A 21,526-nucleotide genomic window follows, 5' to 3' on the forward strand; every position below is an offset into this window, starting at 1 on the left:
TGTAAAATTTGCTAAGAAAAACATACTAAAAACTACTAAAACATAGATCTATAACAAATTATTAATGTTTATAAGTATGTGTAATTAATGGTGTTAGAATCCAATTTTAGGGTTCTTTTTTGTTTTGCTTAAATGGCAAGGACTAGTTACTTGGTGCTGTCTCATTATTTCCTTTACCTTACAGATTATAGTTGTTTCAATCAACCACAATACTAGTAAGCATTTAATCCCTATGCTAAATGTTCAAGAATCCTAAGAATTCAAGAGTGGTTAAATTCTGTAAGGTTTACAAACCAGCATCACAACTCAACATTAAGATCGCAGCTTCCTTAGTTCAACATCTATTTAAAATCTACTCTGAGCCAGCCATTTAGGGTAGTGATATATTAGAAAGATTTTTTAAATTCTGAGGAAGCTTAAATAAAATGCTGAAAAAGAAAGAAATCTTTAATCACCAGTCATCAATTTGGCTCATTATTCCTAAAGCAGCCCACTTGACACTAGTCCAAAGGAGGCAACAGGTCAAATGACAAGTCTACTCCCTAGTTAGGTTACTTTATAAATCTTTGTTTACCAAAATATATTATATATAAATAATAAATAGCATATGCTATCATCACTAAACAGGCAAATAGGCCAAGTAACAAGCTCTCAGCTTTTCTCTTTTGTGAAAATATGTTTTAACACTGACTGCCTACTTCAAAGAGTTGTTGAAAGAATCAAGGTAAGTAATGACAGAGTTTGTTAAACCATGAAGTGCTTAAAAAAAACTATTATCCTGGCTGATAAACATATAAAATATGAATGTAAGCAAAAAACAAAACATGCCTAAAACTCCATAGCAACAGAAATTCTTAATTTGAGCATTATTTTACCGCTGGCCTCTCACTCTTACAGCTAGTAAAATTCCTTGCTAAGCGTGCCTTTGCAAGTTTTTTGTGTTTTTTTTTAAATATGGTTGTTTCTTATTGTTGTTTTTATTTTATTTTTTTTAGAGAGACAGAGAGAGAAACATCAGCTGGTTCCAGCATACACCCTACTGAGGATCAAGACCACAACCCAGGCAAGTGCCTTGACTGGGAATCGAACCAGCAACCTCTCAACGCATGGGATGACACTTAACCAACTGAGCAATACTGGCCAGAGCATTTTCAAGTAATTTAAGAAACTATTTCAGATTGAAGCACCTCATGAAATCTCAGAAATATTTTAATTGTATCTATTAATGATGATATGTAAAGTCCAAAGAGCTGAAGTGCCCTCACCCTCCATGAGTCAAAGCAATACCAACATAGTTTTCACTTCTGATCATAATAGTCAGGAAAGATCATTTCTGATCAGAACTATGTCTACAAGTTTAACAATCAAAGCCCCAAGGCAATTTCATTGAGTTTATACTTTTCATACATCTCCAAACAATCCCAATAATTTAATTCCTTAAAATTCAAGGTAAGAAGCCAAAAGCCAAATGTAAAGTGAAAAAAGTGTTATAAATCTTTTCTTTTTTATTTCACCATGGTCAAATTCCCAAGTTACATTTGGGCAATTTATATGAATATGAAGACAAACAAGTTGTGATTAGAGGTATATGAAGAAAATGGCTATTAGTAAATTATAACGTTTTCAAATTTGTAAAGCATTGTTACTCTCTGTACATAATAGTTTAATACCCTAAGAAATGTTTTTGATTAATCAATGTATTCTTATAATACTTTCTCATCATTTTAATGTGTAACTACACTGTTAGAAAAATAACAGCCGAAACCGGTTTGGCTCAGTGGACAGAGCATCGGCCTGCGGACTGAAAGGTCCCAGGTTCGATCCCGGTCAAGGGCATGTACCTGGGTTGCAGGCACGTCCCCAGTGGGGGATGTGCAGGAGGCAGCTGATCGATGTTTCTAACTCTCTATCTCTCTCCCTTCCTCTCTGTAAAAAATCAATAAAATATATTTTAAAAAAAAGAAAAATAAATATTTTACAAATATTTGTTGATATTTTTCTCCATTTATGATTCTAATTGTTCTATCAATTCCATTCTAAATCCAAGGAACAATAAAAAAATTGAAATAATGCACTTACGTCATTACTTCCTTTAGTGATCCAATAGCTTTTTCTAGAGTGCTTTTGTCAGGATTTTCTTCAGCTGTATGTTTCTTAAGATCTGTAATAATAAAATGTTTTTTCCATGATTAACAAAAATTCAATGGTTTTCCATCTAAGACTTAATTTAAAAAACACCATCTATCTTAATAGACAGAGACTGAAATTTTTAAAGACAATATCCAACCTTTACTTTTATATATGTAGCATTCCCTTAAGAGCTCTCTTCCTACACATTTGTTAAGGTTCCCACATTTTTTTCTTATTTACTAAACTTGCAGAATAATATGTGACCCATTATTTCACAGCTCTCTCAATTTCCTTCTAGTAAAGTTTGAGAACTGCTAGATTCCTTAAACTCCCTCTAAGAATGAAAATACCTGGTCCTCAATAGGCTGAGAAATCATTATATAGCTGTATTTCACACTGGGGCCCATGAGTCCATCATAGAGAGCCTTTGGTGTCCTTAGTGCAGATTTCTTTAATATACGGATTCATGAGATGCCTAAGCCTTGATTGTTCTTACCCAGGTTGCTCATAATGTTCCCTATGCTGTATTCACCTAATGATTCCCTAGTACCACACCCACTTAAATCTTTTAAATGGATTGATAGAAAAAAATCTTAGAAATCATGTTCATTTTATTTACTTACTTACTTACTTACTTATTGAAATCAAGTTCATTTGATGGATTTCTATAAGTACTAATGAAACAATAATGAAGATAAGCAAAAAAAAATACACTGCTTTGCACATATATTTTCTTTATAATCTATAAAATAGGACAGCTTTTAAAAACTAGGAAATAATTTTATATGCTAGTAATTCTAAACTACATTAGATAAACGTAAAGGGAACAAAACTTATCAATTTTTTTAGTTACTACTATAATTCATGTTAACCGAAATATTTTAAAGAAAGAAATAGATTAAATAGTCAAAAAATCAGCTTCCTTGTCAGCTACACATACCACTGTAGTAAAATTTGAGGATCAAAATGCTTTTTTACAGACTTATTCCTATTACTAATTTAGTTTTCATACTTAAATTTTTAAAATATAAAAAACGACACTGTCCTAAAAATATTCACTTTACAGTAAGCTAAATGTAAAGGCATATACATATGCTTGTCTTTTACTGCAAGCAAAATTTATTCAAAAAATTAACTCTCCGCTATAAAACTCCCTTCCATTGATATCCATAGTTTACTTTCTAAAATAAATTAATGTTTCAAGTGTTCTACACAATCTAACAAAAAATTGAGCATAAGACCAAATATGTAAAATTTTACTAAGACTCAGAAAAGAACCAAATAATTAGAGACATAGGAATCATCTCTTGTCTTGGGATTTTTGTGGGTGAATGGTGTGTTTACATGAATGTAAACTGATTTTGCATTAGTGACACACCAAGAAATTTAAGGAGACTTTTAGTGGAAAGATAAAAAGTATAATACTGGTCAATATAATTGATATCAGAACAAATAAAGCATTCTAGACCAGACTGAATTTTTGTAGCACCAGTGATTAAGATTATCCATAAAGATATTTTGTATGTAAAAGATATAAACTTTAATGCTAAAATCTAAGAAAATTTTAAAACAGAAAGAATTTCAAATTTTTTAGAACAAAACAATTCTATAAAAACATCCAAATGGTCTAAAAAACGATCAGACAAGTACCATTTAAAAGTAACGCAACACTAGGTAACCTCTGTACTGGTCGGATGAGAAGTTCAACAAGGCTTTGCCGTCCACATTCTGGTTTAGCTTGGTTGATCTGAAAAGAATTAATTTATTCAACAGTTTTTAAAAATGGTTTTCCCAAACATTACCCACCCTACATTTATTCGTGCCCTGATGACTAACAGGAAAGCTGGGGTAGCAATGTTCTCTGGCAGATTACTGTGGTTGAAATGACCTCCTGGCCAGCCAAGGGTTAATTAACATCTTAACCAGAAAGTGAGTTACTCTACACACTACTATATATTCCTTCTTAAACAAGTCTTAAATCTACATGACTCATAAGAAAAAAACTTTTAAAATATTGTGTTGACTGGATAAACAAAATAAGGCATTGGTAAGAGAGGGGTGGAGGGGAAACATTAAAGGCAAGACAGAATTCCCCTAGAAATATTTAGGTGTTTGAGAACTAAAACATGTATAACCTAAAAAAAAAAAAAAAATCATAAACAACATTCTCATTCACTTAGCTGCTTCTTAGACCCTGCTACCTAGTATGTCAAATCTTCAGAAGCTAAACATCATTGCTACTATCAGAAGGTATAGCTAAAGTTAACAGGTAACATTAAGGTGTTCTTACATAAATTCATTTTTACTAAAAGCATAACTTTAATGAATTCCTTCAGAAATTATTCTCAGATTTTTATTTTAAAGACTACATTACCTTCAGAAAAGCATGAAATCTTGGTTTCTGTTTTTCACATTTAATAATTGTTTCCTTGCTCATTTCAAAGAAATTAACAAAGGGAGGGTAGGTTTTTACCAAATCTTTTGACTAGAAAGAAGAAAAAACAAACATTAATTTGTAACACCTTTCACCCTTAGACAATAAAACTTGAAGTTGAATGATCAATAGTCACATCTGACAGAGTGCAAGTGTTTAAGTTTCTTCTCATGTTAAATACAAAAATTTCTAAGTGAGTTAACTGCTAAACAAAATGCATCAATTGGTACGCACAGCCTGAAAAGTAAACACCGTAAAGAAACAAAAGTATATTAAAACTTGTTGTACTGATATAAACGTAACAAGTTTAAAATCTATGAATTTAATTCACGACAAAGGAGCCAAGAACATAATGGAGAAAGGAGTCTCTACAATAAATGGTGCTGGGAAAACTTGACAGCCACATGGCAAAAAAATGAAACCAGACCACTTTCTTACACCATACACAAAAATTAATTAAAAATCTAAGACCTGCAACTACAAAATTCCTAGAAGAAAACATAGGAGGTTAAACTCCTTGACAGGGGTCTTAGCAATGTTTTTGAGGATCTGACTCCAAAAGCAAGGGAAACAAAAGCAAAAATAAACAAATGGGACTATATCAAACTAAAAGGCTTCTGCACAGTGAAGGAAACCATCATCAAAATGAAAAGGCAACTTACTGAATGGAAGATATTTGCCAATCATATATCCAATAAGTTATTAATATCCAAAACACATAAAAAGACATACAACTCAACATAAAAAAAAAAACCAACCTGATTTAAAAAAAGGGAAAGGGGGCTACAGGAGGATCTGAATACACATTTTCCCAAAGAAAACATACAAAGGCCAATAGGTACATGGAAAGATGTTTAACATCACTAACTATTATGAAGGCACAAGCCAAAGCTACAATGAAAGATCATCTCATACCTGTTAGAATATTATCAAAAAGATAAGAAATAACAAGTGTTGGAGAGGATGTGAAGAAAAGGGAACTCTGTACACTATCTGTGGGATTAAGTGGTGCAGCCACTATAAAAACCAGTATGAAGATTTCTCAAAAAATTAAGAATAGAACTACCATATGATCCAGCAATTCCACTTCTGAGTATTTATCCAAAGAATTTGAAAACACTAATTCAAAAAGATATACACACCCTATGTCCATTGCAGCATTATTTACAATAATGAAGATGTGGAAACAACCTGTGTCTATCAATGGATGAATAGATAAAGAAGATGTGTGTATGTGTGTGTGTGTGTGTGTGTATTCCCAAAAAAATGTATAAACACACTCTGAATAATTATAAAGACAGTGTTTATTAAAATACATTTCATTTTCAAAATTGAGCTATCAGCTGTTAAAGTGTGAGACACCCTCTATATATAGTGGAACATTATTCAGCCATTAAAAATGAAATCTTACCATTTCCAATAACATAGATGAAACTTGAGGGTACAATGCTAAGTGAAATAAGTCAGAAAGATAAAGACAAATAACATATGATTTCACTCATATGTTTAATCTTTTCTTAAAAAAGAGAGAAACAAACAAACAAAACAAAATCATACATACAGGGAACAGATGAGTAGTTATCAAAGTGGAAGGGAGTTCGGGGGTGAGTAAAAAAGTGGGAAGGGGTCAATGTCATGGTGATGGATAATAACTAGACTTTTGGTCATCACTCTGTAAGTGTATACAGATGCTAAATTATGTTGTAGAACTGAAACTTATATAATAAAAAAAGTCTGTAAGTTCAAAATATAATAATTAGAATAGATCAATGCAGAACCTAAGAACATGCTATTATTTATTGAAGGATCCAAACCACCATTAAAAGATTAACTATTAGCCAGAAATGCAAACAAGAAAAGGAAAAATGTCTTGGCTAATTGAGGAGACTAAAAGGTATCAAAAGGAATGTGAGAATAATTTGCATATTTGGAATTCTCAAGCAATAACAACAACAAAAAAATCTGAGCGACTACATGATAAGAATGGAAGTTAGAAGGCCTCAGAAAACAGAGAAGTAGTCTATTAGAAGCTTTTATGCAGAGCAGACAAAATGACAGCAAGAAGTAATATCAACTAAGGAAAAATAAAAATGAAAACTCATTTAAAGAAAATTTCAGAAAAATCATTAATCTATGGCCATTTGTGAAAGGCAAATAACTTGATATATAATAAAATAATTATAGCACAGTACTACAGTGTTCCTAATGATGACCTTGAGCTATTGATAATGTTAAGTTTTATATTTAACAAACACAATGATGTCAAAATTTTAAAAGCTTTCATATTTAAGCATGTAACTTTCATTTCCTGCCAATACCTTATGATATTTAATCTGGAAATTTTAAAAAGAAATAAAATACTTACATATTTAAGAAAGATGTCACCAATGCTTTTGCTTTCATCCCAATTAACAATAAGGTCTTCAAGATCATCCTGAAAAAAACACAAATTAAGACATTTAAAATTATACTGGACAATCTCTTAAATATCTTTTAACATTTTCAAGATAGTCATTTAAAAAAAAAGATAGTCATTTTGAAGGTACTTTACACAGTGTGTCCCCTTTATATCTAGAAATAACTGAAATATCCAAGGATTTTGATAAAATGTAAAATAGAAGTATTTGATAAATTGCATTTTTATTAACTTATAGATCTTTTATACTTGTATTTGTAATGTACAGTAATATCAAAAGTAAGTTAATATATTTGCTTGAAACATTTTATAATTCAGATTAATCTTTTTCCTGGAATATGGGATAAACACTAATATGGGTAATTTTGAGAAAAATGATAAATTTAATTCAAAAACCACACAGAAAAAATAAAAAGAAATAAACTTAAACCACTTTCAAAAGCTCAGCTAATCCTCCCCAAATTTACTTTACTATGATTGATTGATACCTGGAAATCATGGATCCTTCACTTAAAATAAAAAATCATTAAAAAGAAAATAGGGTTGTCTTATATGATTTTAGCATTTATCCAACTATAGAGAATTGAATGAAATAAACTCTAAGTCCCTTACAGTTTCACAAACAAACTGAAGCAAAAAAACATAGAGCAGAGGAACAATAGAAAAATAACACTGGCAACTACATTTCTCTATAGAAGACTTTGTGAGGCCTTAATTCCTTATTTTCAGGATTAATTCAAATTTTAAAAAAAACAACACAAGCAAACAACAAACATTAACAATGCATTACAGCAAAGAATAAATCATCTGAAGGAATAAATGAAAAGTTTTAGACACAAAATTTATTTAGTTCATCAGAAGTACCTGAAAAATCATAATAAATATACATAATAAAATATACATAAAAAAGAATTACTATGAGCCTAACATATACAAATTTACCTTTATCTTAGTGTGCACATCAAAAATATCTGGGATACTACCAAAAATAGTCTTAATCTCTTCTGGTGCAAGGATAGGCCCACCACGTTGTCCTTCTTCTTCCAAAGGTACCTGAAACAACTAAAAGGTAAAAAAAAGATTAGTTTAGGTAGACTGTGGGGAAGGGGAAGGAAGTGAAACTAACAAATAGTGATAAAGGGGAGATGAAAAGTTGATGAAAAAGAAAAATGATTTAAAAACACTTATCTAAATTTGAGGCCTTTTTACTAACATTTTCTATTCTACTTTATCCCATTTATTTATATACTAAAGGCGCAGTGTACAAATTCATGCACCAGTGGGGTCCCGTGGCCTGGCCTGTGGAGATCTGTGGACCTCCGCAGCCCGGCCTTACCCGCCAGCTCATCCATCCCACACAGCAGGAAGTAGTGCACGAAGCAGCAGGCAGGTGGGGAGGAGCCTGAGCCTGGGCCCAGGCCAGGTGCCATACCACTCCCACTCATCCTGGCCACGCTGCACCTGCCACTGCTGCTCAGTAGGCTCGCTGCCACTCCGCAGCGGTCTCCATGTGCCCATCCTAGGGCGTTACCGGCGCACCCATGACCACGCAGCTGCTGCTTGTCATTGCAGCCTTGCTCCTCATGCAGCGGCCAGCTCGTGCCCAGTCAGTCTGGATGCTGGTCCCGATCCCCGTCCAGATGGTGGAGGGATACACAGGGGGAGTGTCCGTGGGAGAGGCTCAAGCCACCACTGCAGCTGCGCTTGCCAGCCATGAGCCTGGCATCTGGCGCCCGTAGGTCAGCTGAGTGGTGCTCCTGCTGTGGGAGTGCACTGACCAGCAGGGGGCAGCCTCCTGCATTGAGCATCTGACCCCTGGTGGTCAGTGCGCATCATAGCAACTGGTCGACCGGTCCTTCGGTCACTTACGCTTTAATATATATATAGACTAGAGGCCTGGTGCACGAAATCGTGCACAAGTGGAATCTGGCCAGTCCCGCCTCCAATCAGGATGGGGAGGCCAATCGAGGGCAGGGCTGGCCGGGGAGAGGGGCTGCAGGCGGTTGGCCGGCTGGCCCCACCCCCTGGTCAAACTCCCGGTCGAGGGGATTATTTGCATATTAGCCTTTATTATATAGGATCTGTGTATATGTGTATATATGCTCTTGTAATAAAATGTTATGTTAGCATCTAACAAAAGTTTACCACACAGTTCTACAAATCATTAAAACTCTTAGTATGATACAAGAGTAATTTCTATTTTTATTCAAGTAAGTAAGGAAGAAAGCAATAAGCAATCAGTTATTTCCAGACATACACTTACTATGAGTACTAAATGTTTTTAAATGGTAGCACAGAACCTTGGTGTAGGGGAAAGAAACAAGATTTGGAACAAAAGACCTCTTTGTATTTATGTTGTTGCTTGTATTAATCTAAAACAAATAAAAAATAAAGGAGCCCGGCCAGCGTGACTCAGTGGTTGAGTGTTAACCTATGAACCAGGAAATCAAGGTTCGATTCTGGGTCAGAGCACATGCCTGTGGTGTGCAGGAGGCAGCTGATCAATGATTCTCTCTCATCACTGATGCTTCGCTCTCTCTCTCTCTCTCTCTCTCTCTCCCCCCACACTTCCGCTCTGAACTCAATTTAAATACACACACACACACACACACACACACAAAACTAAAGGATAAATAGCTCCTAGAACTAATATGTGAATATAGCGAAGTCACAGGATACTAGGTCAGCATGCACATGCACTCATGCACAGAGAACACAGACACATCGATCATATTTCTATATACCAGTAATATACAAAAGAATCCAAAATTTAAAAAGTATCATGTACAATAAAAAATTAAAGTACTTAAGTATAAATATATAGCAGATCCTTGAATAAACATCCTTTCATTATAATATTGTTAGATGCCATACGAACTTAATTCTTACTTATATCAATTAGCCTATGGTCAAACTGGTTTTATTATAAGTCATTTCACTTAAAGTGCCAGAACCTATCAACAATGTTAAATGAAGACTTACTATAATAAAACATGTAAATTATGCTGAAAACTAAGGATGCTGATCAAAGAAGACATATGGCTGCGGATTGAAAGACTCAACACAGTGTGTGTTAATTCTCCCTCAAATTGATCTATGGATTTAACCCAATACTTATCAAAATTCCAGAACTTTTTGTAAATAAAGAAAACCAGATTCTAAAAATGTATATGAAACAGCAAAGGAACTTCTTAGTATAAAACTGCAGTATTCAAGACTGTGTGGTGAAGGGAGAAACATACAAGATCAATAGTAGGGAATACATTCCAGGAACAAACCCACACAAATATGAAGTAATAGTTGACAAAAGTACAAAAGCAATTCAATGGAGGAAGGCTAGTTGTTCAACAAATGGTACTAGAACACTACTTGCAAAAAAATAAACCTCAGCCTAAATATAACTAAAACATGATCTATTTTTAAAAATCTGATAAATTGGACTTCATTAAAATTAAGAACTTTTTTTCAGCAAAAAACTTAGAATGAGAAGACATGCTATAGATTAACAAAAATATCTGCAAATCACATATCTGACAAAGGAATAGTATCATATATATATATATAAAATTTTCAAACTCAGGAGGAAACAACCCAATTAAAAATAATAAATAACAGTATTGTTGGGTTCTTAATATATGTAGAAGTAAAATGAATTACAATAATAGCGCATATGCCAGGAAATTAATGGAAGTTGTTTTTTAAGAAATGTAAAAAGGAGAACCAAGATGGCGGTGTAGGTAAACACCGGAGTTTGCTGCCTCGAACAACCACTTCAAAAATACAACTAAAAGACGGAACGGACATCATCCAGAACCACAGGAAGGCTGGCTGAGTGGAAATCCTACAACTAGAAGGAAAGAGAAAACCATACGGAGACTAAGAGGCACAGTGCGGAAGTGAAATACTAAGGTGCGGAGGTTGCATGCGGAGTGGGCTGCCCGCTGAGGGCACGGTTGTTATTTTCAATCGGGAGGGAGTCTCAAGCTAAGCTCCAGTTCCGGGAGAGTCTCTAGGGACCCAGGCTCATACGGGAGAAGCAGGACTGTCTGGCATCTGTCGGAACTCAAGGGCAGCTTTCTCTCCGAGGGGCTTGCAGTGATTACCTGGACACTGAGAAGCAAACCTCTGAGGCCAGGACTCAGAGGAGCCATAACTGCTAGCCCCGCCCTGTTGATCCTGCCACCCATGCCCTGCAGGGAGACTTTTGCTGAATAGCCTCAGGCAAAGGCTAGATTAGCACCTCCCTAGAGAGCCAGGAGCCAGGAAGCCCAGAGGTCAAAGTGGGACCATCCAGTTTGCAGCTCTGTGGAACCATAAAAGATATACTCAGGGGGCAGACTCAGTGAGCACCAAAGCCCCATTGAAGCAAGTCTTGTCCCAGAGGGGTGTCTCCAGCACAGAAGTTCTCCCACTGCAGTCACAGCTGATTCTCATAGCCAATTGGCCTGGAGGTCAATTCCTCCCAGTGATAACTACAACAATCAAGGTGTAACTATTACAAGACTGTGCACAAAGCCCACAAGGGGGTGCACCAAGAGTGTCTACCTCAGGTAATTGGAACACTTAGCACAGAAAGGCACTCTATTGACACAGCGAAGCATAAAAAATGCCGAGACAAAGAAACAGGACACAAATGACAGAAATAGAGGAAAGCAAAATGCTGGATATAGAGTTCAAAACCACACTTTTAAGGTCTTTAAAGAACTGTTTAGAAGCTGCTGATAAATTGAGTAAGGCCCTAGAAAAGACTGGTGAGACCGCCGATAAATGTAGTGAGATCCTCGAAAAGACTGGTAAGACCGCCGATAAATGTAGTGAGATACTCAAGAAATCTAGTGAGACCCTCGATGTTGTGATAAAGGACCAACTAGAAATTAAGCATACTCTGACTGAAATAAAGAATATTATACAGACTCCCAACAGCAGACCAGAGGATCGCAAGAATCAAGTCAACAATTTGAAATATGAAGAAGCAAAAAACACCCAACCGGAAAAGCAAAATGAAAAAAGAATCCAAAAATACGAAGATAGTGTAAGGAGCCTCTGGGATAGCTTCAAGAGTACCAATATCAGAATTATAGGGGTGCCAGAAGAGAGAGAGCAAGAAAACCTATTTGAAGAAATAATGACAGAAAACTTCCCCTACCTGGTAAAAGAAATAGACTTCCAAGTTCAGGAAGCGCAGAGAACCCCAAACAAAAGGAATCCAAAGAGGACCACACCAAGACACATCATAATTAAAATGCCAAGAGCAAAAGACAAAGAGAGTATCCTAAAAGCAGCAAGAGAAAGAAAGTCAGTTACCTACAAGGGAGTACCCATACGACTGTCAGCTGATTTCTCAACAGAAACTTTGCAGGCCAGAAGGGAGTGGCAAGAAATATTCTAAGTGATGAATGCCAAGAACCTACAACCAAGATTACTTTATCCAGCAAAGCTATCATTCAGAAGTGAAGGTCAGATAAAGAGCTTCACAGATAAGAAAAAGCTAAAGGAGTTCATCACCACCAAACCAGTATTATAGGAAATGCTAAAAGGTATCCTTTAAGAAGAGGAGGAAGAAGAAAAAGGTAAAGATACAAACTATGAACAACAAATACACATCTATCAACAAGTGAATCTAAAAATCAAGTGAATAAATAACCCGATGAACAGTATGAACTGGTGATTGCAATAGAATCAGCGACATAGAATGGGAATGGACTGACTATTCTTGGTTGGGGGGGGGGGGGGGAGACAGGGGTGTGGGGGGTGCGGGAAGAGATTGGACAATAATCGTGCACCTATGGATGAGGACAGTGGGTGGGGAGGGAGGGCTGAGGGTGGGGTGGGAACTGGGTGGAGGGACGTTATGGTGGAAAAAAGGAGGAACCAATGTAATAATCTGAACAATAAAGATTTAATTAAAAAAGAAAAAAAAAGAAATGTAAAAAAAGAAAGTACATTATAAAAACTACGAAATGACATGAAGATTACAAATTGTTACTATTTTTAAGAACTAGAATTTTACAACGGTTCATTCTCTTCTATTGAGGACTTCCAATTCTAAGTATAGTGAACCCTCCTTGCTGAAAACAATTGAAAATACTGAAGTAAGAAAAACTTCTTTCTAAATATACCAATAAACTGACAAGACAGTGAAATACCTTCAGAGGCCAAAATCTAAGTGAATGTAGAGAGTTGAACACTAAAACCCACTTTTTCCAAGGACAGTTGCCTAAAGTGATGAAAGTTAAGCTTTACCTATGAAAACCTCAGTAGGCACAGAAGACTAACACAAACCTAGTTTCTAATCTACTATCAACTTCCAGTAAAGTTAAAAATGTGTGTGAGTCAGAAATTCCAAATTTTTACTCAGAGTATGTTCTCAAGGAGACATGAGTAAGAATATTCACAGTAGACTACAAGTAAGAGTAAAAACAAAACCAAAACACTAAAACTTAACTCCAATGTCCATTAAAAAGAAAAGTTAAATAAACTGACTTATTCATACAGAAAAATGAATTATAGCTACCTGCAACAACACAGATGTGTCTCAAAAACATTACTCTCAAGAGAAAAAGCAAATCACTAAAAATATATAAATATAGTTATAATTTGTTTTTTCTAAAGATATATGATAGAACTAAAGGAAATAAGCACAAAATTTGAGATGATGATTATCTCTGACGAAGGTAAAGAAACACAATAAAGATTTCAAACATATTTGTAATCATTTATAAATATTCCTTTATCTAATCAACATTTAATTTAAAATCCTTAACAAAAATATTCAAACAACCAAAATACATAGTTTCATTAAAAATCTTTCAATAGTCTTAAGATATGTTAAACCATTCTAAAACCTTTCTGGGTTTGCTTTAATCCCCATATAAAATTAGAGAGGCAAAAAACTATTGATTCTACCTTTCCAATACTTCTTAAATTTATCCTCATTTCATTTTCACTGATACTATCCTAAGAAGTTCAGGTCATCAAAATCTAATCGAGACTACTGAAATTACCTCTGCATTGGTCTCCTTGCCTCCACAAATTGTCCTCTTTAATATCTCCTTCAAACTGAACCAAGTTATCTTTCTAAAATGCTAGTCAGATGTTATCTTCCCATTCTACAGCTTCCAGATGACAAAGGGCTTTCCTAGTTATGGCACAGGCATCTTATCTCAACTCTCACTGTATCCAAACCCTATCCTCACCCTCATTCCCTTCATACTACCCTAATCTTTAATCCCCCTAGACCAGCAGTTCTCAACCTGTGGGTCTCAGACCCCTTTGGGGGTCGAACGACCCTTTCACAGGGGTCGCCTAAGACCATCGGAAAACACATATATAATTACATATTGTTTTTGTGATTAATCACTATGCTTTAATTATGTTCCATTTGTAACAATGAAATTGGGGGTCACCACAACATGAGGAACTGTATTAAAGGGTCGAGGCATTAGGAAGGTTGAGAACCACTGCCCTAGACTATTCTCAATACCTTGAATATACATCTTCAATCATCTGTATTGTTTGCAAAATTTCAAATACACAGCCCAACAATATTCTTTGCATGTCCCAATCAGACTCATACTTTAAAATCCAACTCAATTTTTTTCCTTATCATGCTTTTTCCGATGTTCAACCTATCAAAAATTCCAATCCAACACTTTCCTAAAATAAAGCTTCAAGAAAACACTATCACGAATTTAGACCCTAATCTTTTTCTTTAATATGTTTTTATTGATTTTAGAGAGATAAAAGGCAAGGGAGAGAAGCACTGATGTGAGAAAAATTGATCGGTTGCCTCCTACATGCCTCCTACTGGGAATTGAGCATGCAACCCTGGCATGTGCCCTGACCTGGAATCAAACTTGTGACCTTTTGTTGCATGGGACAAAGTTCATCCAACTGAGCCACACAGGCCAGGGATAGACCATAATCTTTTAAGTAAAAGTTTAGGTGAGCTTATACTAAGCATAGAGGTATGAAATTCTGTAAGCAGTTTAATAATTTCAAGGGCTTTTTAAAGAGGAGTTCTGGAAAATTTAATTGATATGCAAATTAGAATTCTGAAATTCCAGTACATTTACCATGGCTTGAAAGAATTTACATCTCTAGTTAATAAATGTTACCAAAGTATATGAACAGTGTATGCCACAAGGATATTCTGCTACTCAACTACATTTTGGCTGACTATAAAAACTTAAACTAGAAAGTCATCCAGGATATTTCCCTTGAGGAAGAGAAAGGATGACTTAAAACAAGTAAAGTTTAATACAGCTGAGGCCTCATGAAACCTTGACTACTATTAAACAAATTAACTATGAAGAATAATCTCTCCATTACTACCAAGAAATTTCCATTTCTTATCACTATCATTTTTCTATTCAAAGATAAGTTTGATGGTATTAACTTCATTTTCCTGACAAACTATCTGTCATTCCCTAAAAGAAATTTATTCCTTCTTTCTACAGATTCCCAAAAAAGTCCTATTATTATGTCTTGCAGAACCTTGAATTTTGGTTTATTCCTTAATACTTTCTTCAATCTCATATTACAAGGATTCATTAGAATTGTTTTTTCTTCAGAAATAACTTCATAGTACATTTTAATAGTGTTAAGCAAGGAGTTAACATTTATTTATGACTAACCATTGCAAAGTTTAAGAAAATTTGACATATGAAAGGATTTTTTAAGAAGTACTGACATCCATATTGTTACACTTTATTGTTATGGCTTTTTTCCACATATATATAGCACTATCTAATGCAATGACTCTAGAGAACACACACTTTCAGAAAAAGTTATCTCCAACTTCCAAATATAAATATAAATGCAGAATCTTGACAAGGAACCTGCAAAGTTCTTGGCCCACTATGATCATCTAATCAGGATCCTTCTCTCTTTAAAGTCACTCTAAAGTATGGTGCTATTTCTGCATGAATAAAAATTACTATTACAGTTATGGTATTTCCCCTAAGAGCAATTTTTGTCACACATTTTCATTTTTAATATCTATGTTCAAATTCTATGCTTATGTAATTTTCTTGTAAGAAATAACATCTCTTAGATTTTTTTATGTAGAAACACTGGAACAGAAATCATTTTGCAACCAAACTCTTACCTGAATAATTGTGGCCAATATATCTACATAATTACTTTCAGTCTGATAGAGTTCTTTTGCAACTTGCCACCTGGCTGACTGCTTTGAAGGAACCGGAGTGGAATTTTTAGAAGACTTAGTACAAGACTTTGGTGTTTCTAAAAGATAAAAAAGGAGGAATGATTTAAAATGCAGGCCAGATATAAGTACTAAACATTGCATAGATTTAACAGGAAAAGGGAAGCATACTAACTCTTATAAATACATCACCATATAGATTTTCATTACGCTAAAATTTCCTCATGAGGCCAGAAAAAAATTGTCAAAAATATCAATGACTCCAAATTGACAGACTTTTTACTAAACAGATAGCCAGTATTCTTAAAAAATGCCAAGGTCATTAAAACAAAGACTGAGGAACTGTACCAGATTAGAAGAGACTAAAGAGATGTAACATAACCTGTGATCCTGGGATGGATCCTAGATGAGAGGGGAAACAAAACAAAAAAAAGAAAAGAAAACTTTTCTCTTTTGCTAAAAAGGACATTAATGGAACAACTGATAAAATTTGAAGGTTTGTGGGGTAGATCATAGCATTAAGGTTAACTTCCTAATTACAAAATACAAGAAATCTCCCTATATTTTAAGAAACATAAATTTAAGTGTTAGACATAAAGGCACAACTTATCTACAATGTACTCTCAAACATTAAAAATATGTGTGGAGACAAAGAGAAGATGAATGAATGAATGAATGAATGTTAAAGCAAACATAGAATATTTCCATTTGGGAAATTTGAGTAGAAAGTATATAGGAATCTTTATATTTGCAGTATTTTTGCAATCTGAAATTATTTCAAAATAAAAAGCAACATATAGAAATATTTAAGTTAAAAGGAAAAGGCTATGATTACACTCTCCATATATCTTCTACACTAATAAAAGACAAATATGCAAATTGACTGTACTTTTGCTATGCCTTAAGCCACGCCCACCAGCCAATCAGAGCGGCCATATGGAAATTAACACAACCAAGATGGCAGTTAATTTGCATATACCGGCTGGGAGCGAAGACTGAATACAACGTGGAAGCGAAGCGCTACAGAAGGGAGCAAAGTGCTACAGAAGGGAGCAAAGTAGAGGCAATGGAGACAGGAACGGAGACAAGGCTGCAGAGGCGGGAGGGGAAACCCAGCCGCAGTGGCTGGGAGCGGGAGCGAAGCCCGCCTCAGTGGATTCTGCTCCCTTCTCTGCTTCGCTCCAGCCGCAGGAAGCCATATTCTTGCAGGAATCTTCCTGCAACGGGCCTCTAGTATATATATAAATATATATACAGTGGGGCCTTGACTTACGAGTTTAATTCGTTCCATGACGGAGCTCGTAACTCAAATTACTCGTATGTCAAATCAAAAAGTGAACGAGTAAGACACGTGATGCTGGGCTGATGTTGTGGCGTTCACTGTGACGTTCACTGCGCCAACTAGCAGTGGGGTATCTGAAGCTGGCTCGTAACCCTAATTTTAGCTCGCAACTCAAAGCAAAAAATTGGCCGAGAGATGGCTCGTATCTCGAAAAACTCGTTAGTCGGGACACTTATAAGTCAAGGCCCCAATGTATATATGAAGAAATCCTCCCTCAAAAAATACCCAACATCAACTGCAAATTCGTTGTTAGTTCAAAGTATGTTAATATAAAACATCTAGTCCAACCCAAAGTGCAGGGAGGATGCATTCATATATTTCAAGAAAAATTAAAATAAATTTTATAAAAGCTTAAAATACATTTTCTTACTATCAGTATGATTAGAATATTGCAACATTATATACAGAATCTCCTAATTGAAAGTCTAATGTTCCTCAGCTATGGATGTAGTAGAAATATTCAAAGAATAACAAAGATAGTGTGACTGAAGCTTAGAGATTATCACTGGAAAGCATGATACCACATGAGGTTAGAGGTAGATGAGGAAGGATTACATAGGAACTTGAAAGTTATGGTAATACAAAGCCACTCAATGACTAAGCAGAGTGGCATGATCTAATTCAGCGGTCGCCAACCAGTGGACCACAGACCACTGGTGATCCGGGAGGTCCAAAAGGTTGGTGACTGCTGATTTAATTTATATAATTTTAGAGACCATTGTTAAATGCTAATGTAGAAAGGCAAAACTAGATATAAAGAGGCCACTGCAGTTGTCTGAGAGAGATCTTTTCTACAGAAAAATTTGATAAAGTATGGCAAAGGAATAGTGTTGAGAGCAGTAGAGAGAATCAAAGTTCTAATTTGATAATGTTATGTTTAAGATGCAGACAAGGAGGCATGAAGTAGGCAATTAGAGAGGGAAGACAACAAATTTTGGGGTCATCAGCATATAAATGTTGTTAAAGCCATGGAATTAAATGAGATCATTTAGGGAAAATAAAAAAAGAAAAGAAACAACAAAGGAATAACATTCAACATTCAGAGTTGGAGAGTGAAGCTGGGCAAAGGAGAATGAGAAATGTACATAAGCCAAGATAAAAAATGAGTCCAGAAGTAAGTAGGTGTTCATGTGCTGAATACTACTGGTTGCATAGAAACTGTCATCTCTCTAGCAAGATCCAATGTCACAGTAGGAGGGGGACTGAAGTTCAACCGGAATGGGTTGAAAAGACAATGAACAGCAGAAAATGAGTTAGTGGACCAAGGTAATTCTTTGAAGAGTACTCATGTGAAAGGGAAGAGAAAAAGGGAATAATAAATGGAGAGTGCCATGAGATCAGTGGAAGGTTTTGATTGTTTATCAAGTCTAGAAAACACAACATTATTTATATGCTGACTAAAAAATTAAAAATTGATGATCAACAGAGAACTCATTGTAGCTTTCCTGTATCAGTTTAGAACAAAGTAAACTCAGCCTCCTCTGACTTCATTGTATCTGTTTTCCCCATAATACATCTATAATTTTATTTAGCTAGTGCTAAGAATGCTCTTTGAATGGTTCCATCACTTTCTAGCTGTGTGACCCTTAATGAGTTATTTCTCTGACCTCAGTCTAGTCATCTGTAAAATAGGAGAAATGAAATCAATCTTATAAATACAAAAAATACACAAAAGCACTTAGCATACAGTAAACGATCATTAAATAGGAGCATTTTCATGTGCCTTTTCTCAACTAGAACAAAAGTAATTAAAGGCAGAGCCTTTCATATTCACTATAAACAGAGATTTACCTATAGTTTAACAATATGCCATTCCACTAAATTTTAAAGATAAATGTTAAATGTGAATTACCTCCATAGTTAATGCTAGACTCTGGTGTGTTGGAGATATCTAGAAGTGACCCTATAGAAAGGGAATGTTCAGCTGATGGGCGCTTACGGGGAGGGAAAGGTGACAGGTCTGTCTCTCTTGAAAGCTGAGCAAGCGTCTCTTTTAAACGACGTCTTTTGCGATTGCTGTTTGGAGTACTTAGAGAAAGCAGTGACACTGATTTCTTGAGCTCAGGTGTATTAGCCTGCAATCAAAAGCACAAAAACCTCAATTTCACTTCCACGGCTCTTTACTGGGACAGGAACAAAAGAAAAATATATTTGAGTCCGATAAAACCTGGATTTTGCACAATAATTTACAACTATATACCCTGCCAGGTAATTCAGAAGCTTCATAAAACATAATAGTCAAGGGACCACTGTAGTTGTCTAAGCCCTAGCACCTCATTCCTTTTCTTCATAGCACTATCACCATTACATATTCGTCTGTAAGCTTGTTTACTATCTATTCCCCATTAGGCCATAAACTCCAGCAGAGCAGGAGCCATTCACATTTTGTTCACTGTATCCCTAGCATTTAGCACGGTGCTAGACACACCGCTCTCCAACATCTGTCAAACAACACTAGATTTTTAAAGCTCTCTCTCGATATCTAAAGCATTTTAACTTTATGTTAAGAACCTAACACTGAGAAGAGAACACAATATAGTATTTACCTGTTTAAACCCACACATCTTCAGTGTTCTATTCAAAATTATTAAATCCCAAACTGAAGTAAATCTTCCCATAAAACCTCTTCTATAGCTTTATGCCACATTTTGGTGAATACCACACTTCACCAAGATCCAGCATGGAGGCTGGATTTTCCTTGCCTACATTCTACTACTACAGTCATTGTTTTTAACGACATCTTCCCCCTTAATATTAAATGTCTCCCAATATTTATAGCAGTGATTTTTAACTAGTGTGCTAAAAGAATTTTTTTTTTTTTTTTTAAATATATTTTATTGATTTTTTACAGAGAGGAAGGAAGAGAGATAGAGAGTCAGAAACATCAATGAGAGAGAAACATTGATCAGCTGCCTCTTGCACACCCCCTACTGGGGACGCGCCCGCAACCCAGGCACATGCCCTTGACCGGAATCGAACCTGGGACCCCTCAGTCCGGAGGCCGACGCTCTATCCACTGAGCCAAACCGGTTTCGGCGCTAAAAGAATTTTTAATCTCACAATACCTATTTAGTCAGGGGCACTGGCCTCATTTCCTTTAGACCAGTGGTCAGCAAACTGCGGCTCGAGAGCCACATGCGGCTCTTTGGCCTCGAGTGTGGCCACGAAGTTTCAATCGCACTGTACATGCGTGCCCACACGTGGTATTTTGTGGAAGAGCCACACTCAAGGGGCCGCAGTTTGCCGACCACTGCTTTAGACTGTCCAATAAAAAAATGACAACAGCCAATACAAGAATAGCCATCCAGTGGGAATGAATGAAAATTATACCTACTTTTTGTCAGATTGGCAAAAAATAAATTTTTTTTTGGTATGTTGCAGAATTTTAGTAATCAGTTTATGTGTGTCATGAGATAAAAAAGGTTGAAAGTCGGTGACTTATAGGATAAAATTTAAACCTCTTCAATATATTAAAAACTTCTTAATTCTGCCCACTTAGTAAGCTTTATCTGTTGGCCTTCTCTCTCACATTTTTTTTCTAAAGCCATACTAAGCTACTTGCCATTTTAACACACTTTCAAGCTTTCTTACCACTCCCACTTGCTGTCTAACTTGAATGTCCTTACCAGGTTAGCCTAGTAAGTTGGCTCAACACTTCTTTGCTCTTTTTAATCCTACCCAAGTCTCTCAGAATGAGGCTAGTTAAAATACATTATTCAATTATGGCATATATAATTCTTCATTATAACTGTTTGCATATCTATCTTCCCCTTAGGGTTCTAAGTTTCTAAAGATAGGGATATTAGTGTTCATAATAATACCACCAATTATTAGAATCCTATATAATAAAGGCTAATATGCAAATCGACCGAGCGGTGGAACGACTAGTCACTATGATGCGCACTGACCACCAGGGGGCAGATGCTCAATGCAGGAACTGCCCCCTGATGGTCAGTGCATTCCCACAGGGGAGCGCTGCTCAGCCAGAAGCCGGGCTCATGGCTGAGCGCAATGGTGGTGGCAGGAGCCTCTCCCACC

At 35.7% G+C, this 21,526-nt stretch overlaps 1 protein-coding gene across 2 annotated transcripts in view; it reads right to left on the minus strand.

The window, feature by feature from the left end:
* The window catches only part of ECT2 (epithelial cell transforming 2), a 52,101-nt gene that overhangs the window by 21,199 nt on the left and 9,376 nt on the right, over positions 1–21,526 (minus strand). For both annotated transcript variants that reach the window (XM_070403630.1, XM_070403629.1), the window contains 7 exons: positions 19,341–19,563; positions 16,090–16,226; positions 7,923–8,042; positions 6,930–6,998; positions 4,505–4,615; positions 3,781–3,877; positions 2,080–2,161 (listed from right to left, as the gene is read on the minus strand). In XM_070403630.1, the coding sequence (XP_070259731.1) occupies positions 2,080–2,161; positions 3,781–3,877; positions 4,505–4,615; positions 6,930–6,998; positions 7,923–8,042; positions 16,090–16,226; positions 19,341–19,563 (839 nt within the window). The remainder of the gene's footprint in view (positions 1–2,079; positions 2,162–3,780; positions 3,878–4,504; positions 4,616–6,929; positions 6,999–7,922; positions 8,043–16,089; positions 16,227–19,340; positions 19,564–21,526) is intronic.

Source organism: Myotis yumanensis, unplaced genomic scaffold (genome assembly GCF_028538775.1).
Source record: "Myotis yumanensis isolate MYYU_CA2020_CCGP unplaced genomic scaffold, mMyoYum1.0.hap1 SCAF_2, whole genome shotgun sequence".
Taxonomy (NCBI): domain Eukaryota; kingdom Metazoa; phylum Chordata; class Mammalia; order Chiroptera; family Vespertilionidae; genus Myotis; species Myotis yumanensis.